Source organism: Punica granatum, chromosome 7, assembly GCF_007655135.1.
Source record: "Punica granatum isolate Tunisia-2019 chromosome 7, ASM765513v2, whole genome shotgun sequence".
Lineage (NCBI taxonomy): Eukaryota > Viridiplantae > Streptophyta > Magnoliopsida > Myrtales > Lythraceae > Punica > Punica granatum.
The window spans coordinates 7,897,313-7,922,824 of NC_045133.1; the positions used below are offsets into that span (position 1 = coordinate 7,897,313).

Genomic DNA, 25,512 nt, shown 5'->3' on the forward strand with positions numbered 1-25,512 from the left:
AAGTCAATTGTTAGGTCTTTGATGTTAAATATTCAACACTCTTATAAACCTAAGATTATTTTTGTATATGGAATCCTTAACATCCACCCTCACACACCGGACCTAACGCAAAGTGAATGCATAGATAGCATGTTGGAGTGAGCTGTACCTAGCTCTGATACCATAAACGGGCCTACAAGAGGTTGATGAGGCGTATGCATTATAGAAGTTTAAGCTAATAGAATACGGGACTCAACCCTCTTATAAACCTATAATTGTCCTTGTATATTTTCCATATGGGATCTTGATCCTTAACACTCGACACCATTATTTAAAGCCACACTGAGGAGCTTTGCCGTTGTCCGTACAAACTCGCTCTGAATTCTTCCTTCCAGAAGTTGAACCTGGAGATAGGGAACGAGCAGGCACCATGTATGTCTTTTGGCCCGATCAAGAGCGATGGTCCTATCACCACTTCTTTGACATCCTACCAGAAGGAGAGAACTCGGTCCTTTACATGCTGGGGAAGCTTGAGAATGATCATCATCCATGTCCCCCGCCACTGTAGCTCCTCACCTCTCCTTCCAGTCATCGGATTGGCACTGAAGCTTTGGATTGCTTCAAGTTTTGCACCCTTGTTGTGCTGAATATTAAGTTATTGTTTACCTTTTATTACTATATATTTAGAAAAAAAGGAGTATTCTCACTAAGCAATATTACCCATGCTTTGCCCTTCCCTATGGAGTGGTTCCTCGTGGTTGCAGTTCATGGATGGACATTGTGATGAAGGAAATTTTGGTCTTGGATGAACGAAGAAGTCCATACCCCAATGTGGTTGAATTTTCCTTCACATTGTTCTTGAAAATTGCATGATTGTAATACGATCTCTCAAATCGAAGAAAATTGAGGGTGGGGGCATCGCTGCCGGCCATCACTTTTGAGAGTGTGTTAGACAATGGAGACGCCTCACCTTTGGATTTCCCCCTAGCTAGAGAGGCGATCTCTCAAATTGGGGAGAATTTGGGATGGGGGTGTCATCGCCCCTCAACCACCTCCTGCTTGGAGGTCATTGACGTGGTCTAACCCTGCCGACTACCTTGGTCGGAGGGTGGTGGCCAGTGGGACACTCTCACCCCACTTCTATTGTCTCTCTATTGAGACTAGAAAGTGACATTCAGAAAAAATCCATATCATTGTCACTTTGTCACGTGTCACCTTCGTCAATAAAATTTAGAACAAAAATGCTAAAAGAGCTAAAAGTTAAGGATCAAAAGCTTTTTCTTCCCCCTAATTTTAGTAGTATTCAGGATTACCGCTTACTTATCTATAATATCTTTTCTCTTTTATAACCTCTTATCGTCATTCCATCACGCACATACTATCCCTAGTAGGTGTCGAGTACGACTATCTCCTACATTTCAAGAAATCTGGATAAATTGCCTTATCAAATATCTAAAAATTGTACATTACTTACCTCATGGAGTCACCCGGCATCCTAAAGATTTTCTTTTTCTTTTTCCTTTTTAACTTTTATACAATTTTAATTAAATTCACTTTTTTTATTTCCTCTTTTTAAGTATTTTTAAATTCGATCAATAAAAGTAGTAGATAATCCGGTCAACCTGTCGAGACAAAAGATCCAATTGTTCTTGTTTGATTAATGCCCTCATGACTTCTTCATTTTCTTTTAATTCTTATTGTAAATTTTCACGTTTTCAACCTCTTTGTTTATGTATTAAATTCGACTGAACCAAGCCAGCCGGTAATCTGATTGTCCCGTCAAGATAAACAATCTGGTTATTATGGTCGGATCAATTACTCTAAGAATAATATTTCTCCTAACATTTATCTATAAAAATCAAAAGAAATTTAAAATCATAAATACTATATATTCATTCAAGGGTGTACGATACTTTTTCCTTTTTTTTTTCAAAATTTAGGTTGGGGTGATCTTCTCCCACTGTTGGAATTTATTCTTCACAGACCTGTAAAAGCACCAAACACATTACCTTTAGATCTTATGGTCATTAATAAATAAACGGGTATAAGAAATAACAATTTTTTGATATTATATATCTGTACTTCTATATAAAACAAAAATGTGGAGCTATTTAGACTCACGTAGGGACTCGAATTATGCCTACTTAGGGTGACATAGGTGTGTTCGTGTTCGCTTCAAAATTGTGGCCTTCGATTGCCCGCCATGCCACCAAAATGTTACCCTCACCTGACTCATAGAGGTGCAAAAGTTTCACTCCATGAGCATCCATCATTCCCCTTCACGCTCTTCCGCCACCCACAACAGGCGCCTATTGATATATCTCTAAATCTGCCAGACGACACACCCTTCCACCAAAGAGAACTGATCTCCACCCGAGAAAGTCTCCACCCTCCTGATGATTGCTGCTCCATAGCCTCTGACAGGGTGACTACGGGGTTAGCGGTGTCCCTGCTTTGTGTGGCTCGTGGCGATAGTATTAATGAACAACAATCTTACATCATGTATGGTTGCTAAGTTCCACATATGGAGACGCGTGAAGACCGCTCCAACGACAGGTATGTCAGGCGCGCGTATCTCCGTACGCCGTCGCATAGAGAGACGCCGCGTGCTGCTATACATGGTCTTTGGTTGAGGGGCCAAACGGGGTCTCCCCACCAATCAGGCTCTGAGGCCACCAACTGCCTCAGAAGGTGCCCGTGTCCTCGGTGAGCAGGCCGCTGGCTGCAAGCCACACTCATTCCCATCGAATGAATAGAAATCTCAAAAGTATGAGAGTTACTATCACTTGGAGGACCTCAGGATTGATACCCCAAAATTGTTGTCTTTCTATTATAATATCTACTACGGTCTAGGCGACAGGACACTCCCCTTCATATGGACGGAGAATACTCCTTACAGTTCTGCCGTCAGATTCAGAATTTCTTTCAACTGGGATCCTCCTGAGCTGTGGTTGGAGGAGCTCCAGAAATTCCTCACTGGATGGTCTGCCACATTTAGATGCCTCGAATCAACCGTGTGTCTCTGCGAGGTAGAGGATCAGATTGTAGCCATTTGACTCATTGGTCTGCTGTTGAGGTTGTACTGCTTTTACTCGTTCTCATTATTTCCTGTTGGTGACTTTTTCTTTATTGTTATGTTCTACTTGAAGAGTGGTGAGAGGATTGAAGAAGATAAGAAGAATTTGGCTTCATCAGCACCCGGGATACAATATATGAATTTCACGTCTAAGGCATCCCGGTCAATCAATTTCCTTATTCTGGATTGCTTGTTTCGGACTTGCCAACCTACGAGTGTTGTTCTCAGGGTGCCATATCCTTTTGTAAAGGAACAATCTCTTCCCTTCTTCTCGGGTCTATAACCCATGAAAACTGCTGATAATAGACAATATGGTTAATGCAAATCTGAATGAACGTATTATCAGCTATCTGCCTTTTAGTCTTTCTATGCTGGCTATAATCCTCAGGTTTGGAAAAGAATGCTTTATTTGAACTTGTTTCTGTCCCGATCCAACGGCAACTTATTTGCCCATGTAGTTAATCTGCGAGGCATTCGCAGCCAAGGTGGGGTATCCTGACTATCTTGACTGCTGTTCCGGTGCTGGGGGGTTTTTTGTTTTTGTCACGCGACTTAAGGACGCGAAGATTGAGTGGTTTGAGGGGTACCACCATGGTGGACCTTTAGACTGGAGCACCATGTGCAGTCTGCTGCGCATTGAAGTTTGGATTCGAGCGGAGTGGTGGGATTAGCAACAGGACTATGCTGGACGAAGCTTGCTTTCCTGTGTGGAACGCACTTTTTGGTAATAAGATTGTTGTGTCTGTTGGTAAGCATGCACATATCTTATCGTTTACCAATTATACTACGTAATTTAGACAAAGGGACTATTCATATCATACTATGCGAGATTATCCATGCTTGCCTATTCCCTATGGAGTGTTTCCTCTCAGTTGCAGTTCATGGTCGGACACTGTCATGACGGAAACTTTGGCCTCGGAAGAACGAAGTCCATACCGCCAACGTGGTTGATTATTCCTTCACATTGTCCATGAAATTGCATCTGTACACGTACCATGTGAAAGAAATTCCGGTAGATTCAGTCTAGCGGGTCTCATGATTTACAGGAAACTCATCTGGAATTCATTGTAGTCATTCGAGTTCCTTCTCCAGTCGACATTGTAATAAGGTTAACATGAGACAATGCGTGGCACTTGAATTATACAGCAAAACTTGAAGTCAAGAAAACTGGCGAAAGCTCTCAGTTTTTCGATGGAAGAAAAGCACCTATCATCTTCTTGCTTTTGAAAATAGACTGTTCTTAAAGATAGTTTGAATAACATAAAATGGTGCTGATTTTGTTTTCTAAACTGAAACAGCGTCTTACTCAAGTGTGGAAATTAAGTAGTAAAATTTTAAAAATATTATTGATACAAAAAGTGCTAAAAAAAACTATGTGTTTGTTTGAATTTCAAATTAAGCATTGAAAATCTGTGTTAAAATTTTAAACACCTAATAAAGATAGGTAGGTTTTAAGCAATTGTTCATGATATAAAATTCTAATTTTAGAGCATGATCTGTGGGATCTATCATAAATAAACATATAAATGGATTAAATGTATTTGGCGAAAAATGAGAAAAAAATCTTTTATATCAAGTTGGCGAAAAATGTGATATTATATTGTTTAAGGCATAACTAGTCCAAACATAATGATCGGGTCATTTGACCCGGCTGATCAATAAGGTTCCAAAGCTACCTTGTTGGGCCAAGTCTAAGAAATATTGGATAAAAGAAGGAATTTTTTTTAAAAAAAAAAGGGAAAACGAAAAAGGTCCCGCACTCCCAAACTGAATTTTTTTAAAAAAATACATATATCGTAATTTTATATTTAATACTTCTAATACGAAATTTTTTCTAATTTTTCTAAATAAAAGTTGGGTAAGAGTATTTTTTTTGGTAATAGTCCGACTATAATGATCACAGTATTTGCTATAACGAGTGGACTGTTTTACGTGGTGCCTTATTTAGATTGAATTTGAAACACTAGAAGGGCGTAATTCTTTGACCTAACGTTTGGATGATTGGCGTAACATGTCGACCAAATTATGTAGAACTTTATTGGTGTTAGATTTTAAAATACTAAAAATGCATAACACGTCGACCTAACGATCAGATTGTTTGACATAACGTGTCGACTGAATTATATGGAACCTTCCAATGATCGAATATGAAAACTTGAAAAAGGCATAACACGTTAACCGAATTACGTGGAAATTAGTTCATGTTGGATTTAGAAACACCAAAAGGGCGTAATGCGTTGATTTAACAATCGGACTACTTAGCTTATTGTGTCAATCAAATTACGTGGTGCCAATAACATGTCAATCGAATTACATGATACTTATTCGGATCGTACTTGAAAAAACTAAAAAGATTGAGGGAGTTTACGAAATTAGAAATTATAGAAAAAGGAATAATTCAAAAATTCAAAAAATAAAATAAAAAAGGAAGTGGCTGTGGATGGGAAAACCCCACCGACCCGCCACCTCCTTACTACGGACGTGTAATCATATAATTATATATTATATACAATATAATACATAATATATAATATATAATTGTTCGAAATAAGTGCTAAGTTAATATTACTTGGTGAAAGAAAAGTTTCGAAACTTAAGATTAATGCATAAATATCACTACATATATGTGTATATATATATATATGTACACTAGTCATGGACCCTGTGCACCGTACGGGGATTAAACATGATTATTTTCTCGTTATAAATTCTTAGAAAAAATAATTTGCAATCAATTGTATATATTGTTAGACATATATAAATAAAACTAATGATAGCTTAATTTCACGAATAAGATCTAAAAAATTCCATAAAAGAAGAGAACTTAATATAAATCGTGAAAAATCCAACATTGTGAAGATTATACATGAAATATCGAAATAAAAGTTTCAATCATGGCATGAAAAATTTAACACCTAAACCACATACATAAAATTGAACCCTGATTCTACAAAAGTTTATGTGTGAAAAAAATTGAAGAACTCACCTCAAAAAAATATTACTGTGGATGGACCTAAATCAAATTGCATGCATGAGAAAAACTAATGAATATAATGGTAGTAATATTTTTTAGAGTTAGATCGGTCACGGTTTATGTATGGTACATCCGCTAAAACATAGATAGTACCTCATCTCTTTATCTATAAAAAATATATGATTAATTTTCTTTTTGAAGAACATAGATATAACACGTTATATCTAAAATATATATATATATATATATCTAATCTATATGTTTTAAAAAAATTTAAAATTCATTTAAAAAAACTCAAAATTCGAGAAAATAATAATCAATCCCATAGATCTATATGTACATGTTATAAAATAAGGGGTTTTTATGCCATATATCCCATGATTTTACCGTTTTCTCAAATTGATCCCATACTTTTAAAATTACCCAAAAAGGTTTATGGTTTACATCTTGTTTCAAATCTATCATGCCGTCAATTTATCCGACAATAAAACGCAAGTGAGCTCCAAACCTATCTCATGATTTTAATTTTTCTCAAATCTATCATATGGTTTTAATTTTTTTCTCAATTTTATCTCTAGCAAAAGGCCATCGTGGGAAGAATGGGCCCACTTATGTTTCCATGTCAGCAAGACTGTTAAATGTAGACGGAAAAATTAATGTTAGGATAAATTTGGAACTAGATATAAACCATGGGTTTTTCTAGGTAATTTTTAAATCATTAGATAGATTTGAGAAAAGAGTGATACCATGTGATATCTAGCGTAATAACCCCTAAAAATAAAACTAAATTCGTTTTTCTAAAAAAAAAATCGACAAAATAACAACCAATCCCACACATATATATTTATTTGTTTTAAATTCTAAAATAAAAAAAATAAAGATGACTCAAAAAATCAAGAAAATAATGAACCATCCTACAAATTTACATATATATTTTTAAAAATTCAAAATCTTATTTGTCAAAAAACTAAAAAATAAAGAAAATTTCATTCGAAAATATAGCATTTTGAGGCCATCTAGTCAGACTTATCTTTATCTTGCTTTCATATATATACTAGTCATAGAGCCAATGTATTGCACAAGATTAAACTTTTTTTTTTCTGGTTTGCTAATTTTATTACACAAACTATGTAATATAATTTTATAAAAATAGTAACTTACAATCAATAAATATGCATATAAGACTATTAGTTTCATGAATAAGATAGGAAAAAATTACATAAAAGAAAAGAACTCCATTAAAGTATTGAAAAATCCAACGTCATCAAGATTATGCACAAACTATTGAAAGTAAAAGCTCCAAGTTCCAGCCATGGCATGATGAATTTTTATCTTCAAGATTATCAAAATTTAACACCCTCATACACAAAATTGAAGAACCTTAAAATTGTACAAAACTTTTGTGTGAGAAAATCAAAAGTTGAATAACTTACCTTGAAAAGTCTAATTGTGGATGTACCTAAAATAAACATGCGTGCTTGCAAAAAATTGAAGAAATATAATGGTAGCAATATTTTTCACTCAGATCAATTTATGTGTAATACATCCACTATGTCTAGCGTATCATCAAACATAATAAAATATAAATAATTCATCATATTTTTTGTCTATAAAAATATAATTTGATTTACTTTTTTGAGAAAAAAAATAAACATCCTATCTATAAAAAAATAAATGTATGAGCTGTTTTAAAAAACTTTAAAATTGTCCCCAAAAAAATCTCAAAATCCGAGAAAATAATGACTTGTCAATAAATCTATATCTATATGTTTTATAAATAAACTAAAATTCAGTTTTCTAAAAAATAAAAAAAAAATTGGGAAAATAACAACCGGTCTTACAAATCTCTATGTATATATTAAAAAATTCCATATTTTATTTTATTAAAAAATGCTCATAGAACCAAGAAAATTTCATTCATGAACGAAACTTTCTAAGGCTATCTAGCTAGGCCCTTGATACTAGTCATGAAGCATGTGCTTTGCACGGGATAAAATGTGATTTTTTGGCGAATTTATCATATATAAAATATTCGCTATAAATTGTTGAAAATAGTGATTTACAGTCAATAAAAATATATTATTACAAATATAAGATAAGATAATGGTTATTTAATTTCACAAATAAAATAAGAAAAAAATTAAAAAAGAAATCAATATAAATCATGAAATCACACATAGTCAAGTTTATGCATAAAAAATAAAAAGATAAATTCTAACAACTAGATGAATTTTTGTTTCAACGTTCTCTAGATTCATATGAAATTACATCATGTCTTAAGTTAATCACATAAAACTGTATAACCCAAAATTTCTACAAAGTTTATGAGTGAGAAAAAGTAAAAAGCTGAAAAACATAGCTAGGAGCACATACGTAAAAATTGAAGAACTCGAATGGTAGCAATCTTTTCCAGAGCCAAATCAGTTACAATTCATTTATGATACCTCCGTTATTTATAATGTATCACAGAGGATATACTATAGATAGCAAATAATGTCTATATATATATATATATATATATATAATATGATCTGATTTTTTTTTGAAAAGCAAATATATATAATACATCATACATATGAAAATAAGATTTAATTATGTTTTGAAAAGCAAATTCCATGAGTTATTTTATCTAAATCTTCTCATAAAATATTTTTAATTTTTAAAAGTTCGAAAATAAAAGAAATGACCAATACTATAAATCCATATCTATATGCTTTGAAAAAAAATAGAGGAATTCATTTTTTAAAAAGCTTAATTATCGAAGAAAATAACGATCAGTCCCACAAATATATATATTATTGATAGCTTTTAAAAATTAAAAAATTTGAAAAATATTTTTTTAAGAAATCTAAAAAGATCGAGAAAATAAATAATGGTCCCATAAATCTATATCTATACATTTTTGAAAATTTTAAAATGTTATTTTTGAAAAAAACTCAAAAAATCGAGAAAATTCAATTTCCACAACGGAATGTTGTGAGGCCATTTAGTCGAGCACGCCTTTATCCTTCTTTCATATATATATATATATATAGATATATATTAACAGTCACATATATATATTCATATGTAATTGGAGAGGGAAGGACATGTGAATTGAGGTCGGATGGGGCTATGCAAAAAACTCAATAACTGAACCGTCTTGTAAAACCATTCAGTTACGAACAAAAGACAAAAGGATTAATCGGTTTCGGGAAATATTCGATTTGGGATCTCAAAACGAAAATTGATTATAGGACGGTTACAACATTCAAAATTAAAGAACTGCGGGTAATTATCCCTTCCCGAGTGTATATATTCACAAGGGTTTTAGGGGAAATTTGTTTTAACTTCCTCTCTTAAAATCTATGGATGAATGTTGAACAACTATGATTATATGATACTTTTTTTTTTAGTTTTGTGGTACGTGGATGAATGAAATTTAATAAAAATATATTTTAAATTTCTTCTTTAAAATATTATTTTATTATCATATTGGTTTGGTCAATTGAACCGAAAAATTAATTATTTTTTGGGATGGTTTATTCCTCTAATTCGGTTTTCAATTACGATTCGTAAAATTCTTGTCCCAAAAATTTGAGAAGATTACTGTTCATGTTATAAACGGTTCTAGACAGTTCCGAGCCCACCTGAAATGCCGAAAAGATGGAGAAATCTTAGGAGAAAGAGAAGTGGTCGATAAATTTAACTTTATATGCTTAATTTGTGAAGAATAGATTTATTTATAGAAATTTTAGTATGAAAGAAAATGTGCAGATAATCCATGGTCCGTATAGATTCTAAATTGATTTTGTTGAATCCGACATTATTTTATGCCTTGTTTGGTTTGTGAGTGTTATTTTAGAATCACAATTCTAACTTAACTCTATCCACTACAAAATAAAATAACTCATACAAAGTCAAAGAGTAGGCCCCATTTATACCACTCTTTTCCACAACAAAACAACATAATTCATACAAAGTAAAAGGGTGTGTCTCATTTATACCACTCTTTTTCAAAATCAAAATCTGATTTTAAAATCCTACTATGAAACTAAACGCAATATTAGTGTCCTCACCAACAAGATAGAACTCTGACGGCCTGATACTTCACTCTTCCAACACCAAATTTTCCTTCACCACAAGGGCCATGGCCAGCGACGCAGTAATGTACATCGGACTAATGGCAGATACTCTTTAACAGGAAAAAATAAATAAATAAAAAATATGTAGCTTACGGTAGCTTGAGTGATGCCGGGATGGGAAGGAAACAATCAGCATGCAGGGGAGATCAAAACATGGCCCTTCTTCCCTAAAAAACCCAAGAATCCTTTATTTCATCGTTACTGATTAAACACGGTTGCAATCGCATAAATTTGCGAATGGGAGAACTCGATAAATTTGAGAGCTTAAACACTGATTACTCCAATTTTCATATAATCTGACATTCCAGGAGAGGTCTGAGGAGATATAAAGTCAGAATCTAATTTTATTAGTTCAGTAGGTTTCTATATATTTGATTTATGGACACTTTTGTACCACCAAGAAATAGACCAACCAAGTTACGACAAGGGGGCTATGTATGAATCTGTGGTGGCTCCGGGTTAAAACCTCTGCTGCTGCTGACGGAGAAAGCTCAAGTATATAAGAAATCAAGAACATGGGGGCTTTGATCATATGGCCTTACAATGCTCGGTTGCCGAATGGAATTTTAATTTTTTGAGTTTTTAATTTTTATAAAAATTAAAAATATTTTTTCTAATATTTTCAAAAGTTATTTAATCATAAGATTAGGATAAAACGGGATATTTTTCAATTTTCGAATGAGAATACTGATAGTTTCATAATTTTTAATAAAAAATCACAACCTTATGAATTTTTAAAAAATTGAAAAACAAATTCAAAATTTTCTAATTCTTGATATCGAATATTATTAGATTTTTTAATTGTTTAATACTAATCAATAATTGAAATTTTCTCGATTTTTTAGTTTTTTCTAATTTTTATAATAATTTCTAATAAAAATGATTTTTTTAAAATTTTTTTAAAAGATATTTCTGATATTGATCCAAATAGAATAGAATATTTTTTAATTCAATATCAGTCATATATATCTAATATAATAGTTTTTATTGACTGTATGTTACGATTTATAAAAGCTTAATGTACGCATATGATGTATAATAAAATTAATTAACAGAAAAAATGGATCACGTTTTCGTTGAATAGGCTTAGCGACTAATGTGTGTTAAGGTGTAACAAAAAATAATATGCACTATGGCATTTTATCTTGGTTTAATATGACTTTGAGCAGGCCCGAAAAAGTTAATTCTATCCATATCGCAACGAACTTGTTAATTTCAGTTTTCGAGCTGTAACTAACATTTGATTCAAAATTATATGGAAATTAAATGTCCAATACTTTTAACTCTCTTCACTTTTGCCCACATTTTATTTAATTTTTAAAAATTCAGAAAATAAAAAAAATGAAAATCGCAAAAAAAAAGAAGGATCGAAGGTCAGTTTCAATCGGAGAGGGAGGGGGCGGTGGTAGCCCCCGATTCTGACTACCAACGCCGTAATTGAGGTCACCAGCAACGCCATGAGTGGTGATGGTCGAGATCAGGCCCAGCACCGATTTGACATTGGGGTTCGACCCCTCGTCTCTCTCTTCCATTTGAGGGGGGTCGAACCCCAATTCCCGAGCAATAGTAGCTCCGACCCCAGCCACCACCACTCAGACGAGGTCACCGATGACCCATGGCATCGCCGAAGACCTTGATTAGGCCACCACTGCCCCTTGCCTTTGATCGGATTTCGTGCTGCCCTTGACTTAATCAATTAAGTCAATTTTATTTGCACTTACTAAACAAACTAAATTTAATTAAGTGCTGAAAAATTAATTTCAACACTTAATTTAAATTATCAAACATGCCCTTACCATAATTGATCAAGAATTCATCTTTCCGATAACAAATGTCTTGTTAGTATATCTACTTAAATAATGTTTCGAGTTCGAGTATTGTGAATAGAAAAAATTCACGCTAAAAGAAGTTTACCCCTTAGTTGATCGACTCGGCTCGATTGGATTAGTCGGGGTCCAATTGAGTTTTCAAATATCAGGGTTCACATTAAAAAAATGTCTTTTTAGTGTATGCAAGACATGGAAGGGAGAGTCAAACCAAAGATTAGAGGCTAGAAATTGATGCAGTTTGCAGATGAGACCTAAGGGGAGAAATTGAGATACATATGAAACATTGGGGGCAAAATTGGAAGTAAGCCGAAGCTACGTGGCCTTGAAAAATCCCAGTTTTACAAATATATAATATAATAAAAAAATAACGGGGTTTAAAGAGGTTTTGGGGAAAGGGGAAGGGTGGAGCGGGAAATGGAAGGGTGCTTTGGCCGGAAGGCCAGAGAAGCGACGGCGGCGGACATGGATGCTGATAGAATCTCGAGTTTGCCCGAGGAGGTGAAGCATCACATTCTCTCTTTGATACCGAACATTAAGGAAGTTGTGAAGATCAGTTCGCTATCAAAGTCGTGGCTACGGACATGGCGATCTTTCCAGATCACTGACTTCGACCAACATCTCATCCTACCGGACGAGTCCAGCGACCGCTTCATCAGATTCGTCGACAATTACCTAATGAGGTCCCGGGATGAGATGCCGAGGTTCAGGCTCTCCGCGCGCGCGACCACCGAAATGGCTCCTCACGTCGACAGATGGTTAGGTATCAGTTTAGACTATCATGTTAAGGAGCTGAGCGTTAACATCTTTAAGGTTCGCCAAATTCCTGGCAAGTTTCTGTATTCGATTCCGACAAGGTTTTATCGGCCGAGTTCATGAAGAGCTTAACATTGGATGGTGCGGTAAAGATTGATGGGATTAGCACTGTGAATCTTCCTTCACTGCTATCGCTCCATTTGTCACATTCTCATATTGACAATCAGATGTTTCGTAGACTCCTTGGGGGCTGCCCCTTTATTGAAGATCTTTCTGTGTTCTGCTGCAGTCCCCTGTCTGAGATCAAAGTCTTGAATCTCAATCATCTAAAGAGAATGAAGATGACTAGCATGCGTCCTGATCTTAAGGTTGTCGGTATTGAAGCACCGGGCTTAGAACGGTTTTGCATGACTTACTATTTTGAAACCGTGCATTTAGCAATTCATGTGAGTCCGAGTCTCAGGTGCTTAGAATTCACGGGCCTCTACAAGACTGATGAGTGGTCTGTCAATTCCTTTCTGAATTGCAGATTGTTGGAAAGAATCTGGATTTCAAATCCATTCTTGAAGAAGATTTTAATAATGAACTGTAATAGAATAGAGAATTCTAGACAAATATCAAAGGATGCCTAATCTAGGAGATCATAGTAATAAAATATATTACAAAGTATATCTTGAGATACTATTGACTTATTTGGAATATATGGCATATCTCGAAGTATCTCATAATACTCCCCCTCAAGTTGGAACATGAGATTGTCGAATGCCCAACTTGCCAAGGAGAAATGTAAAGCGATCTCGACCCAATGCTTTTGTGAATATATCTGCAAGCTGAAGTTTGGTAGAAACATGTGCAGTGGCAATGACTCGAGATTGGATGTGTTCACGAATAAAGTGGCAATCTATTTCTATATGCTTAGTCCTTTTGTGAAACACCGGATTAGCTGCAATGTGCAAAGCAGCTTGATTATCACAGAACAGTTGTGTCGGATGACCTATCTTGACTCCAAGTGAACATAACAAACTCCGCAACCAAAGTATTTCGCTCACTGTGGCAGCCATAGCTCTATACTCAGCCTCTGCAGAAGAATGAGATACCGTAGTATGCTTTTTGGTCTTCCACGAAACCGGTGATCCTCCAAGTGTGATAAAATATCCTGTGACAGATCTTCTAGTCATAGGACAACTAGTCCAATCCGAATCACAATAAGCTACAAGATCCAGAGAGTCAATCTGTATAAAAATTCCCTGTCCAGGCGACTGCTTCAAATAACGCACAACTCTCATAGCTGCATCCCAATGAGATTGACGTGGATCCTGCATGAATTGTGACAGCACGTGAACGGAATAGCTCAAATCAGGCCTGCTAATAGTCAGATAAATTAATCGACCAATGAGACGTCTGTATCTACTAGCATCCTCAAAGCACGATCCCGAAGTAGTAGAAAGCCCATGATTTTGTTCCATAGGAATATAAGAGGGTCGAGACCCTAGCATACCACACTCGGTGAGGATATCAAGAGCATATTTCCTTTGACATAAAAAGAGGCCTGAATTGGTGTGAGTCACCTCAATCCCCAAAAAATATTTCAATGGACCAAGGTCCTTAATCCGGAAGCATCGATGAAGATACTCCTTAAAAGAAGTACAGTGAGCAGTGTTGTTACCAACCAATATGAGATCATCCACGTAGACAAGAACCCCTATAAATATATCTCCTCTCGAATAAATGAATAGAGAATGATCGGCACCTGATTGTTGGAATCCATATCCTCGCAGGACATCAGCAAACTTAGAGTACCAATTGCGAGAAGCTTGTCGAAGACCATAAAGGGACTTTCGAAGACGACAAACTAGTCCTTCTCTACATGAAGAAAAACCCGGTGGCAGCTTCATATATACTTCCTCATCCAAATTTCCATGTAGGAAAGCATTCTGCACATCCATCTGATGCATTTCCCATCCCTTTGCCACCGCCACAGTTAGCAGACATCTCACAGTGACTAATTTCGCTACGGGAGCAAAAGTCTCATGAAAATCAATACCTTCTATTTGAGTGAATCCCTTGGCAACTAATCGTGCCTTACAACGTTCGACACTCCCATCTGCTCGTCGTTTTATTTTGAATACCCATTTACAGTCTATGAATTGCTTACCAGGAGGCAAAGTCTCCAATGTCCAAGTCTGGTTTGTCTCCATGGCTTGTATTTCTTCCGCCATTGCTTGTCTCCATCTAGAATCACGAACTGCCTCCTGATACGTCTTAGGCTCGACATCCGAATTGATTGCAGCCATATAAGATAAATCAAAATCGAAAGAACCATCGTGAGCTAGATAATTTTCAATAGGATACAGTGTACCTGATAATTCCGGTGGATTGAGTGAGCTAGGGGGGTAATGAGTGGCAACATGAGTGACAAATTCTTTATTTTCATGATCAAAAAAATCTCTAAGATGCCTTGGAGCCAAAATTTCCCTGCCCGATCGTCGCGAAACCACTACTCCCCTATCTCTATCAACCTGTTCGGTCGTTGCATTCTGCTGAGGCTCAGTCTGTTGGGCCTGCTGAATTTCTGTCTGTCGGGCCTGATTGAATGGCCTTTCGGGCTGATGGATCTGCATTTGGCCTGGGCTGGACGTTATGTCACGGGCCCTTGCTTGTTCCTCCCATGATTGCCCAGTCTGATTCAATCCGATTCTTTGTCCAGCATCCCGAATTACATTTAGCTCCCCCTCTCCTTCAATATCCCCCTCGTCCTCTATTTGATTGATGAACAAAGGATTCCCGGCTATCATCATAGATCGATTAATTTTCTCAAATGGAAATTCATCTTCACAAAACCGAATATCTCTTGAAACAAAGAAATCTTCTTTCTCCAAGTCAAACAATCGCCACCCTTTCTTCCCATGAGGGTAACCTACAAATATACACCTTCGAGATCTCTCCGCAAATTTATCCTTGTCACGTGGTCGATAATGAGCATAGCATAAAGATCCGAATACCCGTAGATTTGATTAATTTGGCTTTCTCTGGAAGAGAACCTCATAGGGACTTTTACCCCCTAGTACTTGTGTCGGCATCATATTAATTAGATAAGCCGTCGTCGCAACACTCTCCCCCCAGAAACGTGTTGGAAGAGATGCCTGAAATAATCAAGCACGTGCAATATTAAGGATATGTCTATGCTTTCTTTCGACCCTTCCATTTTGTTGCGGAGTGTCTGTACAAGACGTCTGATGTATAATCCCATTTTGAAAGAAGAAATCCTGCAATTCTCGAGATAGGAATTTCAATCCATTATCACTTCGAATAACCTTCACCATTGTTCCGAATTGGTTCTTAATTAAATTACAAAAACCCATTAAACTTTCCTTCGCCTCTGACCAACAGATATAACCATAATGCTTGGCTATGATCATCCACAATAGTTAGAAAATAGCTTGCCCCAGAAATGGTTTTCTCCCTATATGGACCCCATAAATCACAATGCACAAGATGAAACGGTAACTGAGCTTTATTCGAACTTAAACTGAACTGTGATCGAGTCTGTTTGGCCCGAAGACATATATCACAATTCTTATTCTTCATGCAACTAGAATCAAAATTAATTTCTTTTATCCTAATACCATTGGATGGATGCCCAAGGCGCTTATGCCAGATATCTCCCGAGCTTACTCCCAGTGCCTGACATGCCAAAGCCGAAGATGTCACCCATCGCAAGTAGTAGACCCCCCTTCGAATCTCACCCAGTCCAACCGTCTTCTTCGATACGCGGTCCTGTATAAGACATAGCTCAGGTAAGAAGGTCACAAAATAATTCATGTCCTTGCTTAGTTGTCCGACCGAGATTAAATTGCAATTAAATTCTGGCACAAATAAGACATCCTGCAAAACCAATGAATCTCCAAGTCGAACAATCCCTACACTCGTTGCTCGAGTAGATTTCCCGTTGGGAGTAAAAATGGGAATTTTATCATCAATCGACTTCAAATCATCCAAACAATCCACACATCCTTGTCATATGCTTCAAGGCACCCGTATCAATTATCCATTCATTTCGCTTAATAGAAACGAAATCGTTATTACCGACAAGTGGTTCACTCCTTCCTTCGTGGGCCGCGATGATATTCAATAGGGTCTTGAACTGTGTGCTGGACAAGCCCGAGAGGGAGTTCCCTGTATAGTTAGGAATCCTTCCTTCATGGACAGCACTTGATTGACCTGGGAGAGAGTGCCCACCGTTCCACTGGTTCCCTCCGTTCCACTGTTTTCTCTGTCCCGTGTACTGACCTCCTGTGCTGCTGGAATTCGAGAACTCCTATGCTGTGTTGGCTACTGCCACACGCCCCCCACTCCATTGTCCAGACCCTTTCCATTGTCCTGTGGTTGCTTGCTTTCCTTGAGCTCCAGATTTCTTCCATTTTCCTTTGTTTCCATCTGCAGGTGACCCATGAAGAGCCCAACAAGAGCTCTTGACGTGCCCTGGTCGACCACAGTGGTCGCATATCGGCTTACCTTCGGCAGTCCATCTCTGTCCTTGCCGATTCTCACTCCCACTTCTGGCGACGAACGCCCCTATTTCAGCTCCTCCTTCGGGCGTGCGCGCGGCTTCTCTGGAACGAGCAATAGTGTGCTGTTTTTCCTCTTCTGAGATCATCTGGTATACTCTACTCATCGAGGGTAAGGGTTCGGTCCTGAGTATGTCGGATCGTACCCCTCGAAATTGCTCATCCAACCCCATCAAGAACTGGTATATTTTCTCCTTTTCTCTCTGGGCTATGTATCTTGTTGCTGCGTCACACGAGCATCCTGGTGACTCGAGGTAATTTTCAAGCTCATCCCAAAGTGTCTTGATGCCTGAGTAGTATCTCTGAATCGTCTTGCCTCCTTGCCTGTACAAACTAATATCCGACTTCAACTGATAAATCCTCATTTCATTCCCCTGTGAATACCTCTCCTTCAAATCATCCCAAAGAATCTTCGCATCAGTGGCATAAGCCGCACTCGGCTGCAGCTCCTTCTCTATTCCGTTGAATATCCATGCCAATATGAGGGAGTTACACATCTCCCAGCTCTCAAGATTTGTATCTCCTGTTGGTGGTTTCAGAACTTTACCTTCCACGAACCCCAACTTCCCTTTAGCCGTGAGTGCAATTCTCATCGCTCTCGACCACGTCAAATAATTATCCCCATTAAGAAGACAGGAGGTAATTTGTAGTCCTGTCGAATCCGAAGTCCCAATCTTGAACGTTGCTGAAGTCTGCATCCCTTTCCCAGAGTCTTCAGCTTTGTCTTCCTTCCTCGTCATCCTGTCTCAGATTGAATTCCGGTCTCAGAGGTTTTCGAGAAAACCTTGCTCTGATACCATAATAGAATAGAGAATTGTATTGAACAATCTGTCCATTAACGCTGAAGAAACTGCAAGATATACAAATCCTCTGTAATGTATATGAGGAAACAAAAAAAAAAAACAATTCTAGACAAATATCAAAGGATGCCTAATCTAGGAGATCATAGTAATAAAATATATTACAAAGTATATCTTGAGATACTATCGACTTATTTGGAATATATGGCATATCTCGAAGTATCTCATAATAAATTGTGATGACTTGCTGGATGTAACAATTGATACTCCCAAGTTGTCGTCTTTCTCCTATGAGGCCGAGACGACCCTGCCATCCATATGGACAAAGAATCATGGTTTAGGTTGTGCTGTTGGATTCAGATTTTATTTCTGGCGGGAGCCTACTACCCTATGGTTCCAGGAGCTCCAGAATTTCCTCACTGAATGGTCTACTGCATTTAGATGCCCCGAGTTAACCGTACATCTCTATCAGGTACATGATCAGATTATAGCATTTTGATTCATTAATCTGTTGTTGGGTTTTACTGCTTTCGCTTGTTCACATTGTTTGCTGCTGTTGTCTTTTTTATTTGCTGTTTTGCACTTGAAGAAGAGGGACGAAGGATTGAAAGATGAGGTGAACAAGAATGTGGCTCTATCAGCACCCGGGATACTACATTTGAAATTATTAGTGCTTGGGCCACCCCAGTCGAGCTACCCTCTTATTCTGGATGGCTTATTTTCAACTTGCCATCCTGCAAATTTTATTGTCAGGGCAAGATACCCTTTGCTAGAGGTACGATCTGTTGCCATTATCCTGGGTCTTTGACCCTAGACAATATAGTTAATACGAATCTGTAAAGGTACGTTTGGTTTCAGAGTTAATGTAATTTTGATTTTAATTGTGAAAAATGACAAAATGTTGTGTAGTGTGTTGAGTTAAAGTTAAAGTTAAAATTTTTGACTTGGAAAATGTGTGTTTTTGTTGTGTAGTGGGTTGAGTTAAAGTTAAAGTTAAATTTTTTGTGATTTTAACCCTGAAAACAAACGGGGGCTGCCCTTGGCTTGAAGATCTCTTCGTACTTTGATCTGCGAGGCACTTCCAAACAGGGGAGAGAATCCCGACTGTTGTTCGGGTGAGGTTACGTGTTGGAAACACGAGCTCAAATACGCGAAGATTGAAAGGGTTAAGGGTACCCAACATGATGGACCTTTAGACTGGCGGACCTTGTTCAGTTCGTTGACTACCTTATCTATGTGGACTGAAGCTTGTTTAGATTGCAGTGATGAAATTAGAATTCCGGAAGATGAAGAACAATATTCTCTGTATATGTTTTAAAATGCAGAACATGAACAGCTTCCTAGCATTATAACCGAGTCCTTTTAGAGACGAATAGTTCGGTAATAGCTAGATGGTTGCGTCTCTCTTTCTGCTTATTATGTATATAAATCTTTCCCTAGCCAGGATTGCACCCTTGTGATGTGATGCTCTGCTTATTTTGAGAAAGGTGCCATTGATACTTTGTATATACAAGATTTTCCATGCTTTCCTTTGTTGCAGTTTCATCATAATTGAAATTTTTGGCTCAGGTTGATGATGCTTCCCGATTCATGCTCCAAAGCTATATTCGCTTGCTCCTCAACTGGCAATCGTAGTTGATTCCTATCAATATGCAATATTTGTTCTACTAATAAAGGAGCAAGGTAGTTTCACAGCGAGTACTGAACCTGAAACTTCTTGATTCTCAGGCGATAACGTGCTTGATTACGCTATATCCTCTTTGATAAATTTTGAGGGGAATTCATTTTTCCTACTTTTGTTTTTTCAATTGTAATTTAACTGAAACCATATTTCGATTGATCAAATAATATTTTGTATTTAGACACCTGAAAATGCTGAAACCACTTTCCTGTAAAATCATTTCATTGAAATAAACGGAGTCTAGATTGCACTTCCATTTCCCGTGTTATCTGCATTCTCATATTGCTTGAAGTTTTAGAAATATACAATGCTCAACTGTAACTCTTCCGTATCATCAGATCTTGCAGACGTCAACACATTCAGTTTACTTTTTAGATAACCTACAGCTCATATCAAGCGCCTTTGAGGAGATTTGAATCGAGACTCGCAGCCTTTGTCAGGTTTGTCGATGATCCCCTGGCTAGGTTCCACAATATTATTTCATTTATTTGTTAAAAGGAGATGAACCGCGACTGTGCTTCCCCACTCCAGGGCACACCGGCGCTGGCTAGCTCCGACAAGCTCATGGCTCGCCCAGCACAGGCCTCGTGAGTCCTGGGCCGTGCGAGCCCTGGGCAGGGCTATCGAGCCACTGGGTAAGGCTCTCGAGCCCCTGAGCAGCGGTCGTGAGCTCTGCTCCTTTTTTTTTCTTCTCTTTCTTTCAAGTCGATTTTTCATTCGGGAGGTGAGACGTGTTCATTTGTCCAACAGATCCGCTTTAGTTGCCTGTGTCGGCTCAACATTGGCAACCAACCCCCTGGTCAAGGTCGTCGACCACACCAGATGCTGCCAGTGATCTTGAGCAGGCGGGTGGTCACCGCCATCGAGTCCCAACAGCCTCCTTCAATGGCTCCACTACCAATGGCAAGAGTCGAATAATGGACTGAAAGTATTTCTATCCTTTGCTCTAAATGCTCTGAGGATGTGAGCATTATGTCCAATCCTCCCAAATGTCTTATCTTAGTTGGCACCAAACATTGGACATTACATCCGGTCGACCAAACGTGTGCCAAGACGGCTAGGCAGCTGCAGCTTAGGAAATTACAGAGGCTAAAAATTAATGTAGATGAGAATGAGAGGGCAAAACTGAGATGCACAGGAAAGCCCCACATTTCTGCAGTCCAGTGAGTTGAAGGCGAGGGGAGGACAGGCGGCTGATATGGATGACGATGATAAGATCTCGCTTCTGCCCGAGCATGTAAAGCATCGCATTCTCTCTTTCATACCGAGCATCAAGGAGGTAGTGAGGACGAGTTCGCTGTCGAAATCGTGGCTACGGACGTGGAGATCGTTCCAGGTCACCGACTTCGATCAATCGCTTATCCTACCGGACTCGGCTATTCACCAATTCGTGGGAGCCAGGCGGTGGAACGAGTACAGCGAGAGCTTCGTGAGGTTCGTGGACGATGCCCTGATGAGGTCCTGCGATGGGATGCCGAGGTTCCAGGTCCTCGCGACCGCAGAAATGGCTCCTCACGTCGATAAATGGGTCGGTATGGCTTTAGACTATCATGTTGAGGAGCTGAGCATAAACATCTGCAAAGTTGAAAATTTTCCTGGTAATTTGCTATATTCGATTCCCAAAAGGGTTTTATCTGCGGAGTTCATCAAGTCCCTAACATTGAGTGGTGATGTTAAGTTTGACGGGATTAGTACTGTGAGTCTGCCTTCTCTGCGATCGCTCGGTTTGTCACATTCTCATATCGACAATCAAATGTTTCAGAGACTGCTCGGGTGCTGCCCTTTTCTTGAAGATCTTACTGTAGGCTCCTGTAGTCTCTTGTCCGAGATTGAAGTCTCGAATCTCAGTTTTCTTAGTAGAGTAATGGTGATGGCTAGTTGCTGGCCTGAGCTTCAAGTAGTCAGAATTGAAGCCCCGGCCTTGGAAAGCTTTCGCTGTTATTCCCCATATCTGCTCAAACAGGACATTGGTCTAATAGTTCGCCTAAGTCCGAGTCTTAGGTGCTTAGAATTCAGGGATCTGTTCAAGATGGATGACTGGTTCTGTCAGTTCCTTTCGAAATTTCCCATGCTGGAAAGTTTGTCACTTGGTAGATGCAGGTTACTGAAAAGAATCACGATTTCGAATCCACTTCTGAAGAATCTGTCAATAACAAATTGCGATAACTTGGTGGATATTAGAATTGATACTCCGAAGTTGTCGTCTTTTGACTATGAGGCCTTGTCGACACTGCCCTCCATATGGACAGAGAATCCTCCTTACAATTGTGCTGTTGGATTATATTTTCGTTCTCCCAGGATTCAAGCACCCTCTGCCTGCTTCCAGGAGCTACAGAAATTCCTCACTGAATGGTCTACTACATTTGGATGCTTCGAATTAACTGTACATCTCTATGAGGTACCGGATCAGATTGCAGCAGCTTTACTGATTGACCTATTGTTGGATTGTACTCCCTTTTCCTTGTTCACATTGTTTGCGGTTGTTGTCTTTGTTCTTGTTGTTGTGTGATTGAAGTGGGATGAGGGAATGATGGGAGAGATAAACAAGAAGCTGGATTTGTCAACACCCGGGATACAACATCTGAAACTAGTGTTTGATGCATCTCAGTTGAGCTACCCTCTTATTCTGGATAGCATATTATCAAATTGCCGTCCTACAACTATTCTTCTCAGGGTAACAAAACCTTTACTAAAGGTAGAATCTCTTGCCATGATATGAAAAGTGCTGGCAATATACAACATATGTAATACAAATCTGAATGAATTCCGCTGTTTGTGTTTGAGTCTTTGCACTGTCTCTAATCCTCAGGCTTGTTAGAAAATGCTCTGTTTAAACTTGTTCCTGATCCAGCAGCAACTCATTTACCCTTGCAGTTCATATGTGAGGCACTTGCAAACAGGGAAGAGAATCCCGAGTGTTGTCCAGGTAAGGTTCAGTGTTGGAAACACGAGCTCAAAGGTGCAAAGATTGAAAGGGTTCAGGGTACCCAACATCATGGACCTTTAGACTGGCAGATCATGTTGAGTTTGTTGCCTACTCTCTCTACATGGACTGAAGTTTGTTTTAGATTACAGTGGTGAGATTACTGATGGTATGATGCCGAAAAATTAAGAATAATGTTTTTATATCTGGAATGCACGTTTTTGTAACCATTGTGCTAAATGCAGAACATGAGCAGCTTCATATCATGTAGGACGAGTCCTTCTTGAGATGAACAGTTAAGTGATAGCTAGAGGGTTGTGTCTCTCCGGTGCTTAAGTAATATAAATCTTTTTGTAAGAGGCTTGCACCCTTGTGATGCTCTGATTATACAAGTTATTATGAACCGTGTATATTGTATATAAAAAACAGGGCTATTGATACCATGCAAGATTATATATCCATGCATTCCTCTTTCTGGTGGAGTCATTTATCGCGGTGGCAGTTCATGGATGGACATCGTGATGAGAGAAAATTTTTAGTCTTGGAAGAATGAAAAAGTCCATACTGCCTTTGTGATTGATTAATCTAGCTGGTCTCATGATTTATAGGAAACTCCAATTAAATGTCATCATATCTGAAGGTTTTCCTTGATGCTTCCCGTTGTGCGCTTTTAAGCTATACTCGGCTGCTTCTCAAGTGGACACTGCAGCTGATTCCGATTTATAGGCGAGGATAACAAAGAGGGTACGCTGTAAGACTTGAATTATCTACTTCCAGTTTTCTCCAGTGCTGTTGGACCTTAAGCAGTTGAGGTTCCGAGTGGGAGGACCAGCTGGGGACATTTTTTTCGTTGAGTTCAGAGGACAGCTGGGGAGGTAACGGGTTGAGCTGGGGGAGTTCGAGAGGGAGCTGGGAGCATCCGTTGTGAGAGGAATGAGCTGAAGGTTTTTTTTTTTTTCAACGTCTGTTCTGTCTGTTTGTCTTTTTTCTTCTGTCCCTTCTGCTATTCTGCTTTCTTTCTATTCTTCTGTTTGCTTTCTGCCGAGGAGAAGCATGGAAAAGGAAGGAAACGGGAAGGAGAGGGAAGGGTGTCTTGTACTCAACCTTGTTCAGCTGAAGCAGAGGGAACAGAAAGTGAAGGGCTGTGACCAGCAGTCAATGGGGATGATCCGAATTTTTCTGAGCTGCTCATGAACCTTTGGGTCTTTCTGATATTTTTTCTTAATCCCTACACAGGTCAGGCACATCCTCGTAAAATTTGGAATTCGTTTGACCTTGGGAATTACCCGAAACAATTTTTCTTCGACAGCTGACCAAAACCGGGAGATTTGGTTCTGATCTGTAAGGAAATCTCCAATTCTGTACAAATCTAGCTTAAAACATATTCCCTTTCTTTTTATTTTCTGAATCTTCAGTGAATTTGGAATCCATTGACGTTGGCCATGCTTGAAAATACGAAGAATTGAATTTTTTATGGATTTTCTCCCTCGACTAGCAGGGTCTGTCCCGGTTTAACAGTTTCGGGCATGGTGCGCTCAAAAATTCATAACTCTCTCTCCGTATTGAAAAATTGGAATGAATAACCCGTCAAATTGAACCTAACTCGATTTCCTAGATTAAACATATGAAGTTCACCCTTTTAGGTTCAAGATTGATCATGATATGATGCATCGAATCCCATACTTGAGCTGCTGTATTCACTGTTTGGGCACCCAGCTTCCACGAATTTTATCTCTTTGCTCGAATGGGCTTTCGATGTGATTTTTGTGTTGAAATGTCCCGGACTCACCGAATCTTGATCTACAAATACCGAACTTGGCTCTAGGACCCATGAAGATAGTCGTTCTCACCGAAGAAAATGATATAGAGATGTGAGTTCTTCTTTTTTCACTGTCTTCGGTTTGAATGTCGATCATTCGTGTCTTACTCTTCGGGATCAACTGTATGTGCCACAAAATTTCATATGTTGCCCTCGCCATTTTTGTTAGAGGTCTAGAATCCTAATCGAGAGCTTTGCTGATGTCCTGTTTTAGAGTCGGTGGACCAAAATGGGGTGCTGACAGCTTGCCCCTCTTTGGTTGCATGCTCGATTAGAGGATGTAGTCAAAGATTATGAGAAACACCTCTTTTGGTCTCGGCGACCGCCTTTGGCTTCCCTGATAGCCACTGGCCCTCTTGCTTTGAATGTGTGGGAGAAAATTATGTGAATGTATAAACCTTGTGTGGGGAAAATGGAAGAATCGGGGTTAGGAAGTGGAAAGGTACGGGAAAGTAGTAAACATAGGACCCAAAATCCGAAAAGAAGTAAACACAGGTAAACATTGGACTTGAAGTCCAGAAAGCAGTAAACATCGGACCCGAAGTCCGGAAAGCGGTAAACATTGGACCCAAAGTCCGGAAGGCAGTAAGAAAGCAATAAACATCGGACCCGAAGTTCGGAAAACAGTAAGAAAACAATAAACATCGGACTTGAAGTCCGGAAAGCAATAAATGTGGACGCGGAGTCCGGAAAGTAGTAAATGTGGTCGCGGAGTCCGAAAAACAGTAAATGTGGACACGAAATCCGGAAAGCAGTAAATGTGGATGCTAAGTCCGGAATGCAGTAAACATGGAAGCGAAGTCGGCAAACACGAAGTCCAAGAAGCAGTAAATGTGGATGAGACGTCCAGAAAGCAGTAAACGTGAACGCGAAATCCGAAAAGCAGTAAATGGGGACGCGAAGTCCGAAAAGCAGTAAATATGGACGCAAAGTCCAGAAAGCAGTAAATAGGAACGTGAAGTCCGGAAAGCAGTAAATACAGACCC

The 25,512-nt window shown here is 38.5% G+C and overlaps 3 protein-coding genes across 6 annotated transcripts; 2 read left to right on the forward strand and 1 right to left on the reverse strand.

The window, feature by feature from the left end:
* Positions 1–12,379: 12,379 nt before the first annotated feature.
* On the forward strand, positions 12,380–13,210 carry LOC116214203 (F-box/LRR-repeat protein At3g58940-like). The gene has a single exon (XM_031549536.1). The coding sequence runs from the start codon at positions 12,397–12,399 to the stop codon at positions 12,856–12,858; it is 462 nt and encodes a 153-aa protein (XP_031405396.1). The 5' UTR covers positions 12,380–12,396; the 3' UTR covers positions 12,859–13,210.
* A 3,843-nt stretch (positions 13,211–17,053) lies between these two features.
* LOC116214368 lies at positions 17,054–18,043 on the reverse strand. The gene has a single exon (XM_031549783.1). It carries the CDS (start codon positions 18,041–18,043, stop codon positions 17,054–17,056), a length of 990 nt encoding a protein of 329 aa, XP_031405643.1.
* A 390-nt stretch (positions 18,044–18,433) lies between these two features.
* Positions 18,434–24,106, forward strand: LOC116214204 (FBD-associated F-box protein At5g60610-like). 4 transcript variants are annotated; one of them, XM_031549538.1, is made up of 8 exons: positions 18,434–18,575; positions 18,693–18,878; positions 19,673–19,786; positions 20,123–20,224; positions 20,316–20,419; positions 20,535–22,182; positions 22,300–22,479; positions 22,659–24,106. In XM_031549538.1, the coding sequence occupies exons 6-8, from the start codon at positions 20,983–20,985 to the stop codon at positions 22,863–22,865; spliced, it is 1,587 nt and encodes a 528-aa protein (XP_031405398.1). In that variant the 5' UTR covers positions 18,434–18,575; positions 18,693–18,878; positions 19,673–19,786; positions 20,123–20,224; positions 20,316–20,419; positions 20,535–20,982; the 3' UTR covers positions 22,866–24,106. The 4 variants fall into 4 exon arrangements, with proteins under 4 accessions (XP_031405398.1, XP_031405397.1, XP_031405402.1 ...); XM_031549537.1 differs by lacking the exon at positions 20,316–20,419; XM_031549541.1 differs by lacking the exon at positions 20,316–20,419 and having other exon boundaries at positions 18,436–18,575; positions 18,696–18,878.
* The last annotated feature ends 1,406 nt before the right edge of the window (positions 24,107–25,512 follow it).